Below are 19,939 nucleotides of genomic sequence, written 5' to 3' on the forward strand. Positions count from 1 at the left end.
TCAGGCGCTCTTTTACAACTCTCTTAGCCCTTATACAATTATGTTGAAAAGTGGCCCTTTTTAATGCTTGCCCTGGATTTGTCAGCCTGCCACTTTTACTTTTCTCCTTTGTACTTTTTGCTTCTACCCTCACTTTACACCCCTCTGTCTCTCTGCACTGGTTCCCATCCCTCTGTTGTGAACTAACCTCCTCACACCTAGCCTCTTTAATTTGATTCCCACCCCCCAACCATTCTAGGTTAAAGTCACCTCAGTAGCCCCCGCTAATCTCCCTGCCAGGATATTGGTCCCCCTAGGATTCAAGTGTAACCCGTCCTTTTTGTACAGGTCACGCCTGCGCCAAAAGAGGTCCCAATGATCCAAATACTTGAATCCCTGCCCCCTGCTCCAATCCCTCAGCCACGCATTTATCCTCCACCTCATCGCATTCCTACTCTCACTGTCGTGTGGCACAGGCAGTAATCCTGAGATTACTACCTTTGTGGTCCTTTTTCTCAACTCCCTTCCTAGCTCCCTATATTCTCCTTTCAGGACCTCATCCCTTTTCCTACCTATGTCATTGGTACCTATATGTACTACGACCTCTGGCTCCTCACCCTCCCACTTCAGGATATCTTGGACACGATCAGAAATATCCCGGACCCTGGCACCAGGGAGGCAAACTACCATCCGGGTCTCTGGACTGTGTCCACAGAATCGCCTATCTGACCCCCTTACTATCGAGTCCCCTATCACAACTGCCCTCCTCTTCCTTGCCCTACCCTTCTGAGCTACAGGGCCAGACTCTGTGCCGGAGGCACGGCCACTGTCGCTTCCCCCGGGTAAGCTGTCCCCCCCAACAGTACTCAAACAGGAGTACCTGTTGTTAAGGAGCACAGCCGCTTCTAAGTTCAAGTTCAAAGTTCAAAGTTGTGAAATATTTGAAATAAACACTCAAAATAGTTTTTGAAAATTTATTTTTAATTATGCCACATTCTTCTTAACTGGAATTTCAGAGAAGTGATGTAATTATTAGAGTTTAAGGCTGTTGGAGAATGAAGTTTATATAAATAAACATGAATGAGAAATAGCGTTGTTAACATCAGCTCTCTCCAAATTATAAGTTATTATTCATGAGCCAAAACATGATCCATTGTGCTTTGAAAATCTATCTCTGTTGCTGTTCTTTAGAATAATGAAATGAAATGGTAGTCTCATTACACAAGTTATTTGTAATTAAATGTGGATTATTATCCTACCTCTGGAGATGGCAGTCCACACTTGTAACATTCTGAGGTAACAGCTCCCTCTTGTGGGTGGACTAAAAATTAGTGTTCACCTGTACAAGTTTAGTTCCTTTCATCCTGATTACATGAACGTGTCAGACTCCACTTTCATTTAAGACTTGCAGCGTGAAAACATTTGTCAAATTGTTTCTAATCAATATTTTTGTTTTGTTACAAATGGCTTTTAGTTCATTTTAAGTATAAAATGCAATTGCATATCCTTCTTGAAACAGTATTTTATTAATAAAATGATCAATTTAACAATTTTCTCAGCACTAACACATTTGCTGTACAATTCAATAATAGTTTATAACTCTACAGAAACAATCCCAAAATATTAACACACAAAAAGCACTACAAAAATCAATAGTTTTTAAATACTGTGTTAATAGACTGAAGGCACCAACTATTTTACAAACTACCAACAGCAAAACAAAACAACTACAGGAACTCAGTGGGTTGAGCAACATCTGCGTGGGGGGGGGGTGGAGACAGAAGAAATTGTTGAGATTTTGGGTTTAGACCCTGCATTGAGCCCTGATGCAGAATCTTGGCCTAAAACATCGACATTGCCTCTCCCTCAGAGATACTACTTGACCCACTGAGTTCCTCCAGTGATTTGTTTTCATTTTGCTTGAAATTCCAGTATCTGCAGTCTCCACACCCTGCCTACATCGAAGCAAAAATGAGTCAATCCTCATTGCTGCCAAATCAAACATTCAGATGCAATTTATTGTGACTTGAAGCCTATGTGTTGACAGGGAGGAGGCTTCAACTGCATGGGTATAAAATTGTTCAGTTTTTAAAATAAATCTTCAAGTTACTTTGGATTTCCCACAACTGTCATTAATTTCCAAAACGTGCATGACTACCAGCTATCAAGTATTAGGTTAAAGTTCCTTTTTAATCTAGTTCCCTCTCCTTCAAGTCGCCTTAGTTTGTTTTTTGGAGATACAACATAGTAAGAGACACTTTCAGGCCCAGTGAGCCTGTGCTGCCAATAACGCCCATGTGACCAATTAACTTATGAACCTGTACGTCTCTGGGATGTGGGAGGAGACCCAGACGGTCATGGGCAGAACGTACAAACTCTTTAGTCAGCAGCGGGGACTGAACCTGGACTGCTGGCACTGTAGATCATTAGCTAACCGCTACGTTGCTGTGCCACCTAATTCATTGTAAATCTTGCAGCCCTTACCCCCTACTCCCAACCACCACCAAGACTACTATTTATATTCTGACTTACTCTTCCATAAAAATGTTATTTTCAAACTCAAATCTACCTGCCTTAGCAATACAAGGGAAATACTGCCGAGATTTAAGATGAAAGTTGAATTCAAAGACATTTCCTAACAAAATTTGGATTTCCTTTCAGTTATAAGCAAGGAAATACAAATTTTAGAAACATCAGATCTTTGGGTGCATGTTGTTGACTCATCTGTGTGCAGTTTACAACTCCATATTAATGGCTGGATTTTGTGTGATGATGAAGTTGACACCATCAGCATTCACTTTCCTTGCAGTGCAAATTTGACAGCAGCGAAAATTATGAGTATTTTTAATGTGGAAATCATTAAATAAACTGGGATCACATCACCAGGCTGCTGTGCAATCAGGGAAATTAGCTGAATTTATGAAAATGTTAAGTATTTACAAACTGGACTCAATGTAGAATACTCCAAAAAATATTGTGCATTGTTGCATGAGATCTAACAAAGTCATTAACGGATCACTACACCAGTTATTGCTCAGTGAACATACCCATACCAAAATTAATTTTATTATTTGCACTTGAAAATGAAATTCTGTCACATAAATATCTTAAGTAATTTTATTAAGTTTTTTTTTCAACTAAAAGTTGATGTTTTAATAATGATTCATTGTTTATTGGTTAAACATTTTTTTCTTCCTGAGAATTCTTGTACTGTGGTTGGGCTGCTCAGCCAACATAGTACAATGATATTCTGGATGCATTGGATCCTCTAATGATAGCAACAGATGTCATATAGAGGACTGGAAGATCTTTATGGGCAAATTCTCTCAAGATCTAACTGCAAAATCCAGCCATCGTTTTCTCAAAGATGAACAGATCTTTTCAAATGTTTAACTTTTATCTCTTTTGTGTTCTAGGATAAGAGAAGAAATATTGGTTTAGGCAGTTTAGTTTTGGCCACTAAAGCTATATTGTGGATTCTTAATTAATTGTCAGAGAAAATTCTAAACCAGAAAAACTTGGAGAATTTTCCTCAAAACATTTAGTCTCAGGGAATTAGTATCAGTGCTTCCAAAATTGTACACCAAAAATATTGAAACATTACTTTGTACATTTCAAATGAAAATGGACCAACCGCTGAAACCACAGCAAGAATTATAACATCAAACCATCAGTAACTTCAAGAGCAGCTTTCTTAACTCTTACTGTCATCAGATATTAGAATACAGATATTACTTAGTGCAACAACATGTTGAAAGAAGACTTTTTCCATCAGCCAGTATTTCAAGCACGTACTTAAGAGATGCCCAGAATCATTTGGACAGATATACTCTTTGACAACAAACAGCTTCTTTGCTCTGGCCTCAGTTTTCAAATTTTCATTCTGAGCTGGATATGTTTAACAAAAATATACTTTACTGATGTGACTTGTTTCCTGTACGTTGCAATGACATCTTGGTTTACAAGTACAATGTTTGTTTCATCAAGAATTAATATAGCTACGTTTTAACGTCTCAGTGCAGGGTTTTAAAAATTGAGGCAAACTGAGCATTTTGGATAGACAGAATTTCATATTAAGATATGTGCTTTGCACATGAACAGGCACTTACATCTGCTACTGATATCATAAATACACAACAAAAACAATCAAGGTAGAACCTTCTCATTTCTGAGATACACATAAGCCATTCAATGCTGTGTTGACAACATGGACATACTGCGGAACAAGGCATTCTTGAAAAAATGTCCACTGTGTAGTTTTCTTTAAGAGTCCTTAAGGGAAAATTGAATACATTGTTCTTAAAGCAACTGAAGTAATCCTTTAGTTTAATCAAGAAGAGGTGTCCTTCTGACTTGGTTGAGTGCTTGTTTGGTGAGGTGAAGCTGGATTAATATTTGGGTTTCCGTTTCCTGGCAAGGGGATAAAGTTCCTAGGCAACTCTGGCTGATTGCTTTCCTTCTCCGGGTTTACACTGACCTGCTCATCCAGATTAGAGGTAGCAATGAGGACTTCTGACTTTGTTTGCTTGCTACAAACAGGTGGAGGTTCAGGCTGTGCTGAGACCCCAACCGGCCAAGAGTCTGGGCGTACTGGGTGGTCACTGGCCCCCTAGAATGAAAATAGCAATTTAAATCATAGCTGGCAATTTCAAAATTGAGATAATTGGAAAGGTATGTATTTACCAAGAATCCCCTCCCACTGAGTTAATATGTTTAACTCTTCTAGTTTTTTTTTAAAACGTTGGTATGGCTAGTGTTTAAAATGTAATTAGATGAATCATCATATCAAGCACACCATCTTGCAATATGAAAGTTAGGTCATTAGCCTTCAATTCACTCTGTAAGGCTTCCACTCTGCCTACCAAGCAGCTAGATTTAGAATCTACGAGGCAGTAGAGCTACTGCATTGCCTTCTGCTTTGGAATGAAGCTTTTATAGTGGTTATATTGCCACAATGGCTGAAAGTGCATACATTTTAATTCTCGGCTGACACTTTCTTTGTAAGTGAGTTATGGATATTTTTCGTTAGCTCTGTAACTTAAAACTGAATTGTTATGGTGATTCCAATTAAAGTTTATCAAGGATATCAGCTTTTAAAGTAGACATGTAGACTGCAATCCAATTTATAAGCCAATGTGGGCAAAATTCCAGACAACGCAGAGAGTTTTCCACACAAGCGATCAGCCACAAGAGCTCCTCCCTACGTCAAAATTGAGCTTCCGTAATGAAGACTAATCAACTGATTGATAAGTATTTAAAGGCCAAGCGTTGGGAGGACACACCACAAGTGAACAGCACACTGATGATGTCTCCTTGTATGGTGATGGAACATTTGCAAATGGATTGCCAAAATCGAAGAACAACTCAACCCAGACCAGTATATCTGCTGCTATAAAACCCAGCCCTGAATTGAAACAAGTGAAAGCAAATTTTGAAGATCTATCCTGACAAATAAGAGAAATTTTTTGGGCATTGACAGACTGGTCACTGTGTAGTAATTTATAAATTACTGGAAGTTGGCAGTGAACTCTAGGGTACTTATATGTTATACATAATCCAGTATGTTGCATTCTCCAATCATAGCTGCTCTTCCTCTGCTTCTGATTGGCTTGCCATGAGGACAAGACGATTATGACACCATTATACAGGAATGGCGGGGGGCAGAGCAGCAAGCCATCAGATGCTGCTGTACGCTCAAGTGGTTTTAGGGTGGCTGGATGAAACTTGGGAAGGCAGTTTCATAACGTGAGCAGCTGTTGCTCAAGCAAGCCGACAACCCACATGGTAAATGGTGCAACGCTGACTGTGTCTTCCCATTTTGGTTGCACTATGGACACAACCAGTGGAGTTGCATTGTAGCAACCCAGGTTCAGTCTTGACTTGTGAAGCTGTCTGTGTGGGGTTTATACGTTCTCCCTCTGAGCGCATGTGTTTCCCTAGGTGGTCAGGATCCCTCCCACATCTGGAAGACATTCAGTTCAACAGGTCGATCAGTCAATTATCCCTGGTGTGTAGGTGAGTGGCAGAAGGATAGGTTACAGGAAAAATTAGTAGGGGAATGGGGTTGTTCTGTGAGCCAGCATAGATTGAATATGTTGGAATGGCATTTTAAAAATATGCTGCAAGTGATCTGGAAGCTGCCTTTACTTTAAGCACACAGCTGCCTACTGACTGCTCAGCTAGCATAGCACAGGCTCTCCACTTCCCTCCTGGATCATGTTGCTATTGAGAGGTAATGCTATCTCACAGATAGGAATCCGGGCAGTCTTTGGAGTGTCACGTCTGAAAACCTCTGGGTTTGCCACATTGACAAGCGGCGGTAACCAACCAACATACAATAGAAAAAAAATTAAAGGGAAGTTAGAGGATTGGGAAGCTTTTAAGAACCAACAGAAAGCAACTAAAAAAGTCATAAAGAGGGAAATGATGCAATACAAAGGTAAGCTAGCTACTAATAACAGAGGATATCGAAAGTTTCTTCAAATACATAAAGAGTAAAAGAGGCGAGAGTAGATATTGGACTGCTGGAAAATGATGCTGGAGAGGTAGTAATGTAGGACGAGGAAATGGCGGACAAACTGAATAAGTATTATGCTTCAGTCACTAGCTGTATGCTGGAAGTTTGAGAGTGGCAGGGGGCATAAATGAGTGAAGCTGCCATTACCAGTAAGATGGCACTTGGCAAGCTGAAAGGTGTGAAGGTAGATAAATCATCTGGACCAGATGGTTAAACCCCAGGGTGGTGAAAGAGGTGGTTGTAGGGATTGTGGAGGCATTAGTAATAATTTATCAAGAATCAATAGATTCTGGCATGGTTCTGGAGGACTGGAAAGTTGCAAATGTCACTCCACCCTTTAAGAAGGGAAAGAGGCAGAAGAAAAGAAATTATAAGCCAGTTAATGGTTGGGAAGATGTTGCAGTTGAATGTTAAGTGTGTGGTTTTGGGTTACTTGGAAGCACATGTAAAATAAGCTTAAGTCAGTATGGTTTCCTTAAGAAAAACTCTTGCCTAACAAATCTGTTGGAAGTCTTTGAACATTTATCAGGAGCACAGCGTATGCAGGGCCTACAGTATTATTAAGGATCCCACCCATCTATCCAGCGACCTCTTTGACTTTCTACCATAAGGCAGGAGATTACGATGCATAAAAAACAAGAATGGTCAGGATGAGAAACAGTTTCTTCACCCAGTCTATTAGACTTCTGAACTCCCAGCCACATTGTATTCTAAGTGTCACTGTTCTGTACCTTACAACATTTAATATTAATGCACTTTGTTATTTATGTGTGATTCATCCGTAGATTTTATCCTCACCTTCATAAGGTATCGTGTGTTATGTGTACTATTGTGCTATACACTGGTTTGAAGAAACATCTCGTTTGTATATACGTTATATGGTATATACCTGTATATAGTTAAATGACAATAAACTTGACTTGAAAAAAAGCAACGAACAGGACAGACAAAGGAGAATTAGTGGATATTGTGTACTTGGATTTTCAGAAGGCCTTTGACAAGGTGCCGCACATGAGGCTGCTTAACAAGTTAAGAGCCTGTAGTAATACAGAAAAGAAACTAGCATGGATAGAGCATTAACTGATTGGTAGGAGGCAATGAGTGGGAATAAAGGGAGCCTTTTGTAGTTGGTTGCCAGGGACAAGTGGTGTTCCACAGGGGTCTGTGTTGGGACCGCTTCTTTTTACATCATATATCAATTAATTAGGTGACAGAATTGATGGCTTTGTGGCAAAGTTTGCGGACGCTACAAAGGTAGGTGGAGGGGCAAGTGGTATTGAAGCGGGGAGAATGCAGAAAGACCAACAAATGAGAAGAATGGGCAATGAAATGGAAAATGGAATATAGTGTTGGGAAGGGTCTCATCATGAACTTTGGTGGAAGAAATAAAAGTGTAGACTATTTTCTAAATGGAGAGAAAATTCAGAAATTCAAGGTGCAAAGGAACATGGGAGTCCTTGTGCAGGATTCCCTAAAGGTTAATTTGCAGGTTGAGTAAATGGTAAAGAAAGCAATTGCAATGTTAGCATTGAAGAGCACTAAAACACAAAAACAAGGATGTAATGTTGAGGTTTTACAAGGACCTGGTAAAGCCTCACTTGAAGTTTTGTAGGTGGTTTGGGCCCCTTATCTAAGAAATGACGTGCTGGCATTGGAGAGGGTTCAAAGGAGAGTCATGAGAATGATTCCGGGAACGAAAGGGTTACCAAACGAGGACTAAGTGATGGTTCTGGGCCTGTACTCACTGAAATTCAGAAGAATGAGTTGGGGAATCTCATTGAAACCTATCAAATATTGATAGGCTTCGATAGTTTATTTGGAGAGGTTGTTTCCTATGGTGGGAGAGTACAGGCAGAATAGAGGGATGTCCATTTAAATTTCTTTAGCCAGAGTGATGAATCTGTGGAATTGGTTGGCACAGGGAGCTGTGCAGGCAAAGTTATTGGGTATAATTAAGACAGATTCTTGATTAGTCAGGGCATGAAGGGATACGGGATGAAGACAGGAGATTAGGGCTGAGGGGGAAATGGAACAACCATGATGAAATGACAAAGCATACTCAATGGGCTGAACAGCCTACTTCTGCTCCTACTTCTTATGGTTTTACGGTCCAAATGACACTAAACTGCCTGATTTAAACAAAAGTATATTCTTCCTCAGAGATTTCAATTTCTTTCCCAGGCTCAAAGAAATCCTCCACTTACTGCTGAGCCACTGGACTCTAGCTTCTGGCACAACATTAATTTGTATGTGGTTACCACTAACCAGTTGTTACATATGCTGAGGAAAACAACTGCTGAAAGAAGGCAGAGAGAGGAAGAAGGGAAGCATATTCTGCTTTGTTAAGACTGGGAAATATATTGAAGTTGTTAATAATTGCAGAATGAAAGATTATATTCTGGAGTTAAACTGTAAGGTGCAGATTACACAGTTTCAAGCAGGTAGCAGTTTACTTCCCTCCCTCAACCACAGGAGCATTATTACCCAGTAACAGATGTAGAAACGGGTGAACCAGGTTTGGAGAAGATACCAAGGACATAGCTAATGGCAACTGACGGTCTCCAGCATTATATTTTGTAAAGATAATCACTCATAATATGATACCTACTGCTACTAAATCAATTATTAGTAAATACAATATTTTAATTTTGGTAAAGGAAACTTCCTTGCAGCTATTTTCACTCAATGTTTTGATTCAAAATAAGCAATCTATAAAACAGAAAATCAAAAGACCTCTGTAAAGTCAGAAAAGAATATTCGAAATAGGAGCTTATATAGGTCATTCTGCAATAGTCTTCACTCAATATAACCACTACCAATCTTCTACCTTAGAACTATCTTCCTGCACTAACCTTTCCCCTTCTACTGAAAAATGATCGACCTAGGTTTTAAATGTAGTCAGCAAAAGAACCCTCAGGAGCACAAAATACCAAGCATACATATATTTCTAATGAAGAAATTTCTCCTTTTCTCATTCCTAGAACACTTACTGCTCAATGTCCATGATCTTCTTACTGTAGGACTAAAAGATCGTTCCAAAGCCTTGAAAACCAATGTAAAATGCATGCTCCATGCCAGTCAAAATGGGCGAGCAGCATCTGGAATGGTAGTAGAAATTTTGGGATTTTTTAAAAAAAATCAGGAGTATGTAGAAGCCAAACAAGAAACTGGGAGGAGCACAGCACTGGTGAACTATCCAGCCACCTAGCCCACTAAGCATCTCCTGTAGCAATCTGCCAATCTCACCAGCTACTCAGAGCTCACACAACTGGGGTCAAAGCATCATGCTTGACCCCACGGAATACCTAAGGAGTTTAATAAGTTCCCTAATACTGATGTTAGTCTGGTGTTCCCTATTTGCTGCTGTTATTAATGTCTTGAACACCAGATATCTTTGCTGAATTCACAGGACGTTTACCAAAAGTTGAGGGTGTTCTGGAGCATCAGAACCAATGTGTTCACTATTTCCATTGTAGAAATTTTTTAAATGAATACATGCAGAGTGATGCTTGTATAATTAATCTAACCTGTAGAACTTGATGCTGAATTGGTGCATTTGTCTTCGCCAGCTTTGCCATCTCCACAACTTGATAAAGGGCAAACACAATATTGACCCAAGGCGATGAGCTGACAGTCCAGGCTGGTCTTGTAACATCTTCCTGCTCCTCTTGGTACTTGGTCTTTTTCAGAGGGAGTTTAGTTTCAAGATGGGGCATAATGCTATCCGAGTGGTGCTGTACAAGATCAATAGTTGCTATGGGAACAGGACTGGATGGAACTGGAATCCGTTCTGCCAGCATCTTCTTCTCTACAAGGTCAAAAAGAGACTAGATTAAAAATTACTCCCATTTTTTGAAACAGAATGTTTAACATGGCAGTAAATCATCTGGAACATAGAGTTAAATAGGCTCATAGTAACAGCTGCAAAATCTAATTTTGAAAGGGGAATACAAATTGCATTGACTATTATGTTGCATGTTCATTACAAGCTGCTCAAAGCAAACTTCTGTCCTCAGCAGTGAAGGAAAAGTAAAAACTCTTCTGATGCTAGAAACCTGAAATTAAACCAAAAAAAAAATGCTGAAAACCCCCAGCACATCAAGGAGCATCTGTTGAAAGAAAAGCAATTAACTTTTCAGAACCAAGACCCTTCACCAGAACTGGTGAATGAGCAAATACTTCTGCTTGTGAACAACATGATACAGTTACATGCAGCTTGGAAAATCGATAATATAATTTCTTTATGATGCTGGCCTTCATTTTTCATAGCATAGAATTTTAAGAGCTGGGATATCATATCATAGTTTTATAAAAGTTTGCTTGGAACACACCTGGAGGATTCTGAGCAACTTTGGTCACCTCACAATAGGAGAGGTGTGATGTACTGGAGGGACGCAGAGGAGATTCACTGAGATGCTATCTGGATTGGAGCATTTATGTTTTAAAGAAGAACCTGGAGATGCTGGGTTTATTTTCCCTGGAGCAGAGGCTAAGGGGCAATGTGATAGTGATGGATAAAATTATGAGGGGATGGATAGAGTTAATAGTAAAAGTCTTTTTCCTATGGTGGTGGTATCAAAAATAAGAGGGTATAAGTTTAGGTGAGAGGTAGGAGGTTTAGAGGGGATCTGAGGGAGAATCTTTCTCTACACAAAGGATAATTAGAGTGTGGGATGGGCTGCCTGAAGGCAGATACTCTCACAACATGCAAGTACTAAACCGGTACTTGGAATTGCCAAGACACAGAAGGCTATTAACCTAATATAGGAATAGGACTAGTATAGGTACAGCAGGAAGCATAAGCACGATGGGCCAAAGGGCCTGCTTCTGTGCCATGCGACTTTATCACCCGATGAACTCACTCAAGAGAACTACTTGATGTACGTTCAGATTATCTATTCTGATAAAGTCTGGGTTAAGCTAAGCACAACCCGTTTGTTGAAGTACATACAAATTACATTAGAGTTTAGACCATCTTTGTTTCAGCAGCAGAATAACTAAAGGTACATTTCTGCAAGTGTTATCTACGGCAGTTTTCATATTTCGCTCCAACAACAACCTGCAAGATTGCTTGACCATTATACGTACAACACTAGTGATCTATGTCACTCGTGTACTTGAGACATAAACGAAGCACAAGGCCTATCAGATCCTTGCCAGCTCCTCTGCAGAACAATCTGACCAGAACAATTCCCTCTTTTCTATAGCCCTTCAGCTCAATCTCTTTTTTGCCTTTCATCTACATTAAAGGGTATTTCACAGTCAGCAATGAACCTAACAACAGATTAGTGGGATTTGGGGAAACTGGGGGGAGAAGGGAGAGGAAGGTGTTGGAGAAGTAGAGATGTTGCGGGCATAGCAGTGGAAATGGAAGGGGATTCAGGAGGTTTCTGGAAGCAGAAGGAGCATGGAACTGGAAGCACAAACAGGAAGCAGGCATACCGGGGATGAGGGAGAGAGGGGCATAGGACTGGGTGGGGTGCTATGCAGAGGTGATCAGGAGAGCAGCAACACTCACAACACGCTGGAGGAACTCAGCAGGTTGGGCAGCATCTGTGGAAACGATCAGTCAACGTTTCGGGCCGAAACCCTTCGTCAGGACTGTAGAGGGAAGGGGCAGGGGCCCTATAAAGAAGGTGGGGAGAGGGTGGGAAGGAGAAGACTGGTAGGTTCCAGGTGAAAAACCAGTAAGGGGAAAGATAAAGGGGTGGGGAGGGAATAGGCAGGAAAGGTGAAGGAAAAGGGGAAAGCACAATGGGTAGTAGAAGGAGGCAGAACCATGAGGGAGGTAGTTAGGCAGCTAGCAGAGGGGGCAGAGTGAAACTGGGATAGGGAAGGGAGGGGGAAGGAATTACCGGAAGTTGGAGAATTCAATGTTCATACCAAGGGGCTGGAGACTACCTAGACGGTATATGAGGTATTGCTCCTCCAACCTGAGTTTAGCCTCATCATGGCAGTAGAGGAGGCCATGTATGGACATATCCAAATGGGAATGTGAAGCAGAGTTGAAGTGGGTGGCAACCGCTCTGTCCGCCACAACAGACAGTTTTCTCACTGATCAGGAGAGGCTGCGGGAGGGACGTGGGAGAGGAGTGAGAATGAGAAAGGAAGGGGAGTGGCTTGGGAGCGGGACCACAGCAATAGTGCCTTCACCCTATCTTGTCAGCTAGCACATGCACACAACCTAATCTCAGTAACCAGCACATTCTTTCCCTTGGTCTTTCATATGTTCATTTGTCAGGGCAAGGTATCTGCAGCAGAGGCTCGGTGTGGAAGAGGAAGGACAGGGAAAGGTGTGTGAGTGGGAGGATTGTAGGAATGACAGGAATCTAGGAACGGAAGTGAGACGGCTGCAGAAGCAGGAGGGAGAGGAGCACAGGGCTCATCGAGGGAAGGTGAAGGCAAGAGGGTTGTGCAGGGGTAGAGAGAGGAATGGACAGGGCAAGAGGTTAAGGTTTGTCAGGCCCAGCATGATTCCTTGAAATGGTACAGGAAGCACTAGCCAATACTGAATAGCCCATTGATTACAATTCTAAATGACCTTGTTTTGTTATTCTACTCATTGAACCTAATATTGACTAATACCTTCATCTTCATCGGGCACTGCCAACCACTGGATCAAGGCAAAAAGTAGGAGAATCACTAAAGAGGCCATTCCAATGCCACGGAACGTTTGTTGAGCACCTGAAATTCAGAACCACACAATGTTATGTCCAGTTCACTTACCAATACCCGTATTTTACCATACATCAGTAAGAGGCATTTTAATGGGCATTGAATTAAAATCTAGTAATACTCCAAATCAAATCACACTGCATGAAGCCCTTTAACTTCAGTAGCAATCTTAGTCTGGTAGTTTGCTATTTGCTGTTCCAATAAGATCATAATTATATACTTATTCAAGACATTCCAAATGACTTTACATTGGAACTCCCTTTGAAGTCTCATCACCATTGCAGTGTGAGAAATGTAACGATTTGTTTTGTATCCTCCTGCGATCAGTAGTACAATGATAACCAGAGCACTTGATTGAAGATAAATGTTGACCAGGTTGTTAGAAAGTCCCCTGATCTCTTTCTAATGGGATTTGAGAGAGTCGTGAGGGCTGTATTTTTTATGCCTTATAAAAAGGCACTAACACCAGTACTCCTCTAACTGGAAAGTCTGCCCTGATTTCTACACACCTTTTATCAAGAAGGGACTGGAATCCTTAACCTTCTGAAAAAGAAGCAAGAACCCAACCAAACAGGCCATGGCTGACCATTCATTATAGCTTCTATCAATTATGAAAGAGCATACAAGTATCTTAATCAACTGAGCTGGAGCCAAACGTCTACCCATTCTGCTCCATTCCAATCACTCTTCGTGCATCTCTCAAGTTTAACTATCATTTTTCTGACAACACGAGGCACGCTCAGTGCTCAAGAAAGTTCACTTTTTGATGCTCTATTCAACTGCAGGGAATTGCCCAAACTTTACTCGGCATTTCTCTATGGCAAAGCTGAATCTGAGAACTTCATCAGAGGCAATAAAAATGCTTAAATGAAAATTGAGCAAAACAGCAGATGCTTGAAATCCTAAACAAAAACTGGAAATGCCCAGCAGCATCTGTGGTAAGAGAAGGACTGAGCACTTCAGGTCTGAGATCATGTGTCAGGCCTGGGAAAGGAGAAAGTAAATTTGTTTTGAAAGTTATCAACTTGGCCCATGCCACAAATCCTCCCTTTTGATACTGATTTCTCCAAATGGAACCAAATGAAAGGAGCAGAACATAACTCCCATCCGTGCTTTTCTCCAAGGAAACATTTGTAAACATGCATCTCTATAAGCATGGAGATGGAAGGAACAAAACTGTAAATGGGAACAGCAAAAGGGTTGTAGCCAAATGTATTGAAATTCCATTTGATGCTTTTGTCCAATAATTTATTGATTATTTATAATATATTTGCAGCATTAATATAATGTCAAAATTGGTATTTTTCCCAGTACTATAGAGCAAACAGAAACACATATGCCTAGAGTGGTGTGAATTTCAGAGGCAGAACATCATGTGACAATATTACTAAACAGCATTTTCAGCATCATCAACCAGGAGTTAATATTCAGACAATGGTCCTCTGTAGTACCTTTTCCATGAAAAGTATCAACGATTTTAATCAGTTTCAGAAACGTTGCTAGGTTAAGAATAAATCTGAGGACACTATTGTTCGCATTATTATTTCATTCAGGTTCGGAACATAACTTGAAAAGGTTGTCTCCCTCTTAACACCTGTGTGTTGGAAGGGTTAATAGTGAAGTCTGTTCATCTGTCAGCCTTTAAACAAAGATGTACCATGTCCAAGGCATTTTCAATCTCCCTGTCTACTACTATTTGATAATGGAAAATGAAGTCAAATGTTTCAAAAAACTGTTAGACAGACATAAAATTTCAATGCTGAATTCTGAGATTTCAAAATTCACTAAAAGTTAAAGAAGAATATTTGATTTCTGTAGAGATATTACAGTGATATAATATTGCTTTTTTATTATTTTCCAATATTTCTTAAATTCGTCTCTGTAATATATGCACTTCTAAATCTTTGGGATTACCACATCCCATAATATGTTGTTGATATATTGAGTACGTTGTGTCTATTTCCAATTCAAATACCAAGAGATTCTGATTTTAGATTGTACACTAAACCCAAATTTTTTTTTTAACAAACTTAAACAGCAAGAGAACAAAAAAGAATTAAATATAGACTAATCACTTTGCCCCTGGCTGGAGATATTAACTTGGAGTTCTTATCAACACCTTTAAGTTGTCAGACCTTTTGGTGAATTGTTTACAGGTTTGATGGATTTTCTTGGCTCTTCTGGGTTTTGTGAGACAGTGTGTAAGGAAATCAGAAACAAAGCTTCACCTCGTTTTAAATCTGAATTGGTGCCAGATTATGACTTCACCCTGAAGGTAAAAACACGTCTCTTACAAACCACATAGAAGGAATTTGTTTGAAGAACAGAGGTCAATCTCACCTTGATCAAATCCCAGTGAACTGATTAAACCCTGAAGGAGGTTAAAACTAAACTTCCCTTGCCCTCTATATGACAGTGCAGATTATATTATTTCACAACTTCACAAATGTAAAATGGGGAAGATAACTTCCAGAAGACATCACTCTCTTTGTTATTGTAATAAGGTACGTTGCAATGGAAGACAATAAATTGAATTGAACAGTTTTAATAAGAAATGTTAGAAAGGATGCTATTAATAAGTAGTTATTTTGTTTAACTCTACTGACTTTATTTTTGCCTTACATTATTTCATGTCTTCCACCATGCATGAGCTTACTGATTCTCTAGTACCAAGGGTATTTATTTCCACCTGTAAAACTGGAAGGTAACTGCAGTCAAATATGGTATTAGACTTCATAGGGCTGGCACAGCCAAAGATGAAGTCATTTTTGCTTACTGTTGCCTGGTATAAGTATTCCTATGAGAACTGATAGTTCATGATCTACAATACATTTCCTGAAAGTGATATGGAAGTAGATAAAATACAAAACTTTCAAAAGAAGATTAGATGCATATTTAAAATGGTCACATCTGTGCAGCAATGAGCAACGAAAAGGGAGGTAAAAATGGATAGTTCTACCAAAGACATGCTACAGAAACAATGGAACAGTCTTTCATAACAACTGCCTTAGCTTTGATTAACTAAGTGTTCATGAACTGACCGCTGAATTAGAGCATAAGACCATAAGACATAGGAGCAGAATTAGGCCATTCAGCCCATCAAGTCTGCTCTGTCATTCCATCATGGCTGATCCCGAATCCCACTCTGCCCCAATACACCTGCCTTCTTGCCATATCCTTTGATGTCCTGACACATCAGGAAACGATCAAGTTCTGCCTTAAATGCTCACAGAATTGGCAGAGCATTCCACAAATTCACTAGTCTCTGGCTAAAATAATTCCTCCTTACCTCTGTTCTGAAAGTTGACCCCTCAATTTTGAGGCTGTGCCCTCTAGTTCTGGATACCCCGCTATAAGAAACATCCTCTCCACATCTGCCCTAACTAGTCCTTTCAACATTTGATAGTTTTCAATGAGATCCCCACACATTCTTCTAAATTCCAGTGAGTACAGACCCAAAGCTGCCAAACACTCCTCATATGTTAACCCCTTCATTCCGGGAATCATCCTCGAGAACCTCCTCTAGACTCTCCCTTCCGAGATATGCTGCCCAAAACTATTGACAATACTCTACGTGTGATCTGACTAGTGTCTTATAAAGGCTCAGAATTATCTCCTTGCTTTTATATTTTAATCCCCTTGAAATATATGCCAACATTGCATTTGCCTTCTTCACCACAGACTCAAACTGTAAATTAAACTTCTGGGCATCTTGCACAAGGACTCCCAAGTCTCCCTACACTTCTGATGTTTGAACCTTCTCCCCATTTAGATAATAGTCTGCACTATTGTTCCTTTCACTCCACTTTATCATACACCTCCCAACATTGTATTCCATCTGCCATTTTTTGCCCTTTTGTCCAATTTGTCTAAATCCTGCTGCAATCACATTGCTATCTACCCCTCCACCTATCTTCGTAGCATCTGCAAACTTTACCAGAAAGTCATCAATCCATTATCCAAATCATTGACAAACAATGTGAAAAGTAGCAGTCCCATTATTGACTCCTGAGGAACACCACTACTCACTGGCAGCCAAGCAGCCAATCAGAAAAGGCTATTATTCCTACTCGCCGCTTTCTGTATGTCAGCCATTCTTCTATCTATGCCAGTATCTTTCCTGTAACACCATAAGATTTTATCTTGTTAAGCAGCCTCATGTGTGGCACCTTATCAAATGCCTTTTGAAAATCCACTGCCTCTCCTTTGTCCACCCTGCTTGTTACTTCTTCGAAAAACTCTAACAGATTTATCAGGCAAGATTTCCCTTCAGAGAAACCATGTTGACATTGGCTTATTTTATCATTAGTCTCCAAGTACCCCGAAACCTCATCCTTAATAATAGACTCCAACACTCTCCCAAGCACTCCCTCAAGATCATGACCAGTGCATCCATTATCTCTTCAGCAACCTCTCTCAGGACTCTGGGATGTAGTCCAGGTGGCCCAGGTGACTTATTCACCTTAAGACCTTTGAGTTTGTCTCACAGATTTTCCCCTTGTAATAGCGATGGCACTCACGCCTGCTCCATGACACTCATGGACCTCTGGCACACTGCTCATGTCTTCCACAGTGAAGTCAGATGCAAAGTACCCAGTAGGTTCATTTGCCATTTCTTTGTCCCCAATTACTAACTAACCAGCATCATTTTCCAGTGGTCCAGTGGAATTGCAGATTGTCCCTGTTGAACTAGCTCAATATTGTTTTAATCAGTATATTTACTCAGTGATCAAGGTCACTTTTATTTTCCGTTTAGATCATAGCAGGCATCCTGAGGAATTTATAACTGAGTCATTAATGTAATGGTTTGACTATCGATTCCACATGGCATCACACTTTTCCTCTTTGGATGCCTCCATTGCAAGGTGAACAGGCATCCTGCCCTCATGTCTTTGAGCCATCCTATATGGGCAAATATTGCCATAGATACAAATGATCTCCCCTGAAAAAAAACTTGTTTCATTATTACAGGTGCACATTCCTTTATCCGAAATTCTGAAATCCAAAAAGCTCTGAAAACCGAAGTTTATTTCGCCAACAGCTGACGTCACCCAGGAGTGACGTGGCAGCACTGACAGAGGCTGCCAGACGTCAGTTGTGACTCAGCGCTCATACTGGTTACGCGTGTATTTGCTGTTTGCTGATATTTTGTGTTCACTGTTGACTCTGTGTTAATTTCACTGTGAAAATGTCAAAAAGAGCTGCAGATACCCCTTTGGGTAACACTGAGAAAAAGAGAAGGAATCTTCTCCATCAATAACGCAGAAAGTGGAGTTATTGCAGAAGCTTGATCGTGGTGTGTCTGTGCTGAAGAAAATAGTGTCGGAACTACCGCTGTATTTGATTTAAATAAACAGAAAGACAAGTTACTGAAGTTTTATAGTGACAGTGATGTTCTACATTTATTCCAATAAGTCATTTACCATGTGTTTGATTCGGTTTGTTTGGAGCTGTATATTTTTATGTTTTATTGAATGTTTTTGTTGGAAATAAAATGTCTTCTTGTCATTATTCCCTAAACAATACAGTATAACAATTATTTACATAGCATTTACATTGTATTAGGTATTGCAAGTAACCTAGAGATGATTTAAAGTATACTGGAGGGTGTGCATAGGTTTGGTGTGCTGCTGAGTCCTGAAGTCCACCGCACTAAGCCAGGTTAAATAAGGGACTTGAGCATACGTGTTTTTTTGGTATCGGAATTGGGGGGGGGGGGGTCTGAAATCCGAAAAATTCTGAATTCCGAAATGCAACTGGCCCCAAGAATTTTGGATAAGGGATTGTGGACCTGTACTGTAATGTTTTAGAATATCACATGGGATATTATTCTCGATTGTGAACATTTAATATTTCTAAATAAACTGTATGCATAAAGTCGGTGTTTTGTCAAGAATATCAGAAAAGCTAATTTAGCAGGGATTAGATTTTAATGATAGAATAAAACAGCCTGCAAAAGAGAAAAAGATTTCCCAAGTTAACTTAATAATAAGCTTTCTCTGAAAACTAAATTTAGTGCACTAATTGTGAGAGGATGCAGCTTTGCAACTTTATTATAGGAAGGACGACAAACTAATCCCTAAATTAGTTGAAGCATTTCAACTTCATGAATATTTGAGGCAGCTTGAAAGAAGGACAATTAGGATAAAAAGCTGCTTCGTCAGATAAATAATGAACAACTCTCTCCCAGTCACTGATATGTCTGTGCAGGATATGACTTACCAAAGGCATTCACCATTACTCCTCCCACCATAGCACCACAGCCTCGGCCCAAACCTAAATGCAGCCCTTGTAGAATTCCTTGAGTAGAAGTTCTCAATGCAGGAGGGACGGCTGAACTCAGATAAGAAATGCATGCAGCCCACACTGCTGCATGGGTAACACCTGCAACAAACATAAACACATCTTTTTAATATTGCATTCGTTTTCTGATCAGACTCTATAATGGGAAAAAAAACCATTGTTCAGTTAATCAGACATGCATTACCTTGCACCTTTGAAAGGAAAGGCATCAAGTCAGCTGAGGCTATTCAAAGAGCAATGCACACAATGTGCTGGAGGAGCTCAGCAGGTCAGCACACTGTGTGCTTTGCTCTGGATTTCCAGCATCTGAAATACCCCTTTCAATTCACAAAAATTGGATTTCACCCTTTTTTGGCATTTTGAGCATATCTGTAAGGCTCTTTCAGATACCCATCAAAAAGATCACAAAAATTATCAAAATACATGAGAAACAATGTTGTGATTGATTATACATCTCTCTGGCCC

At 40.1% G+C, this 19,939-nt stretch overlaps 1 protein-coding gene across 2 annotated transcripts in view; it reads right to left on the reverse strand.

Moving 5' to 3' along the window:
- Positions 1-213: 213 nt before the first annotated feature.
- Positions 214-19,939, reverse strand: part of mfsd6b (major facilitator superfamily domain containing 6b) — a 68,300-nt gene continuing 48,574 nt past the window's right edge. For both annotated transcript variants that reach the window (XM_063051980.1, XM_063051981.1), the window contains exons 4-7: positions 19,394-19,555; positions 13,082-13,180; positions 10,024-10,304; positions 214-4,588 (exon numbers count right to left, since the gene is read on the reverse strand). In XM_063051980.1, the coding sequence (XP_062908050.1) occupies positions 4,310-4,588; positions 10,024-10,304; positions 13,082-13,180; positions 19,394-19,555 (821 nt within the window). In that variant the 3' untranslated portion in view covers positions 214-4,309. The remainder of the gene's footprint in view (positions 4,589-10,023; positions 10,305-13,081; positions 13,181-19,393; positions 19,556-19,939) is intronic.

The sequence above is a fragment of the Mobula hypostoma genome, chromosome 6 (assembly GCF_963921235.1).
Source record: "Mobula hypostoma chromosome 6, sMobHyp1.1, whole genome shotgun sequence".
Lineage (NCBI taxonomy): Eukaryota > Metazoa > Chordata > Chondrichthyes > Myliobatiformes > Myliobatidae > Mobula > Mobula hypostoma.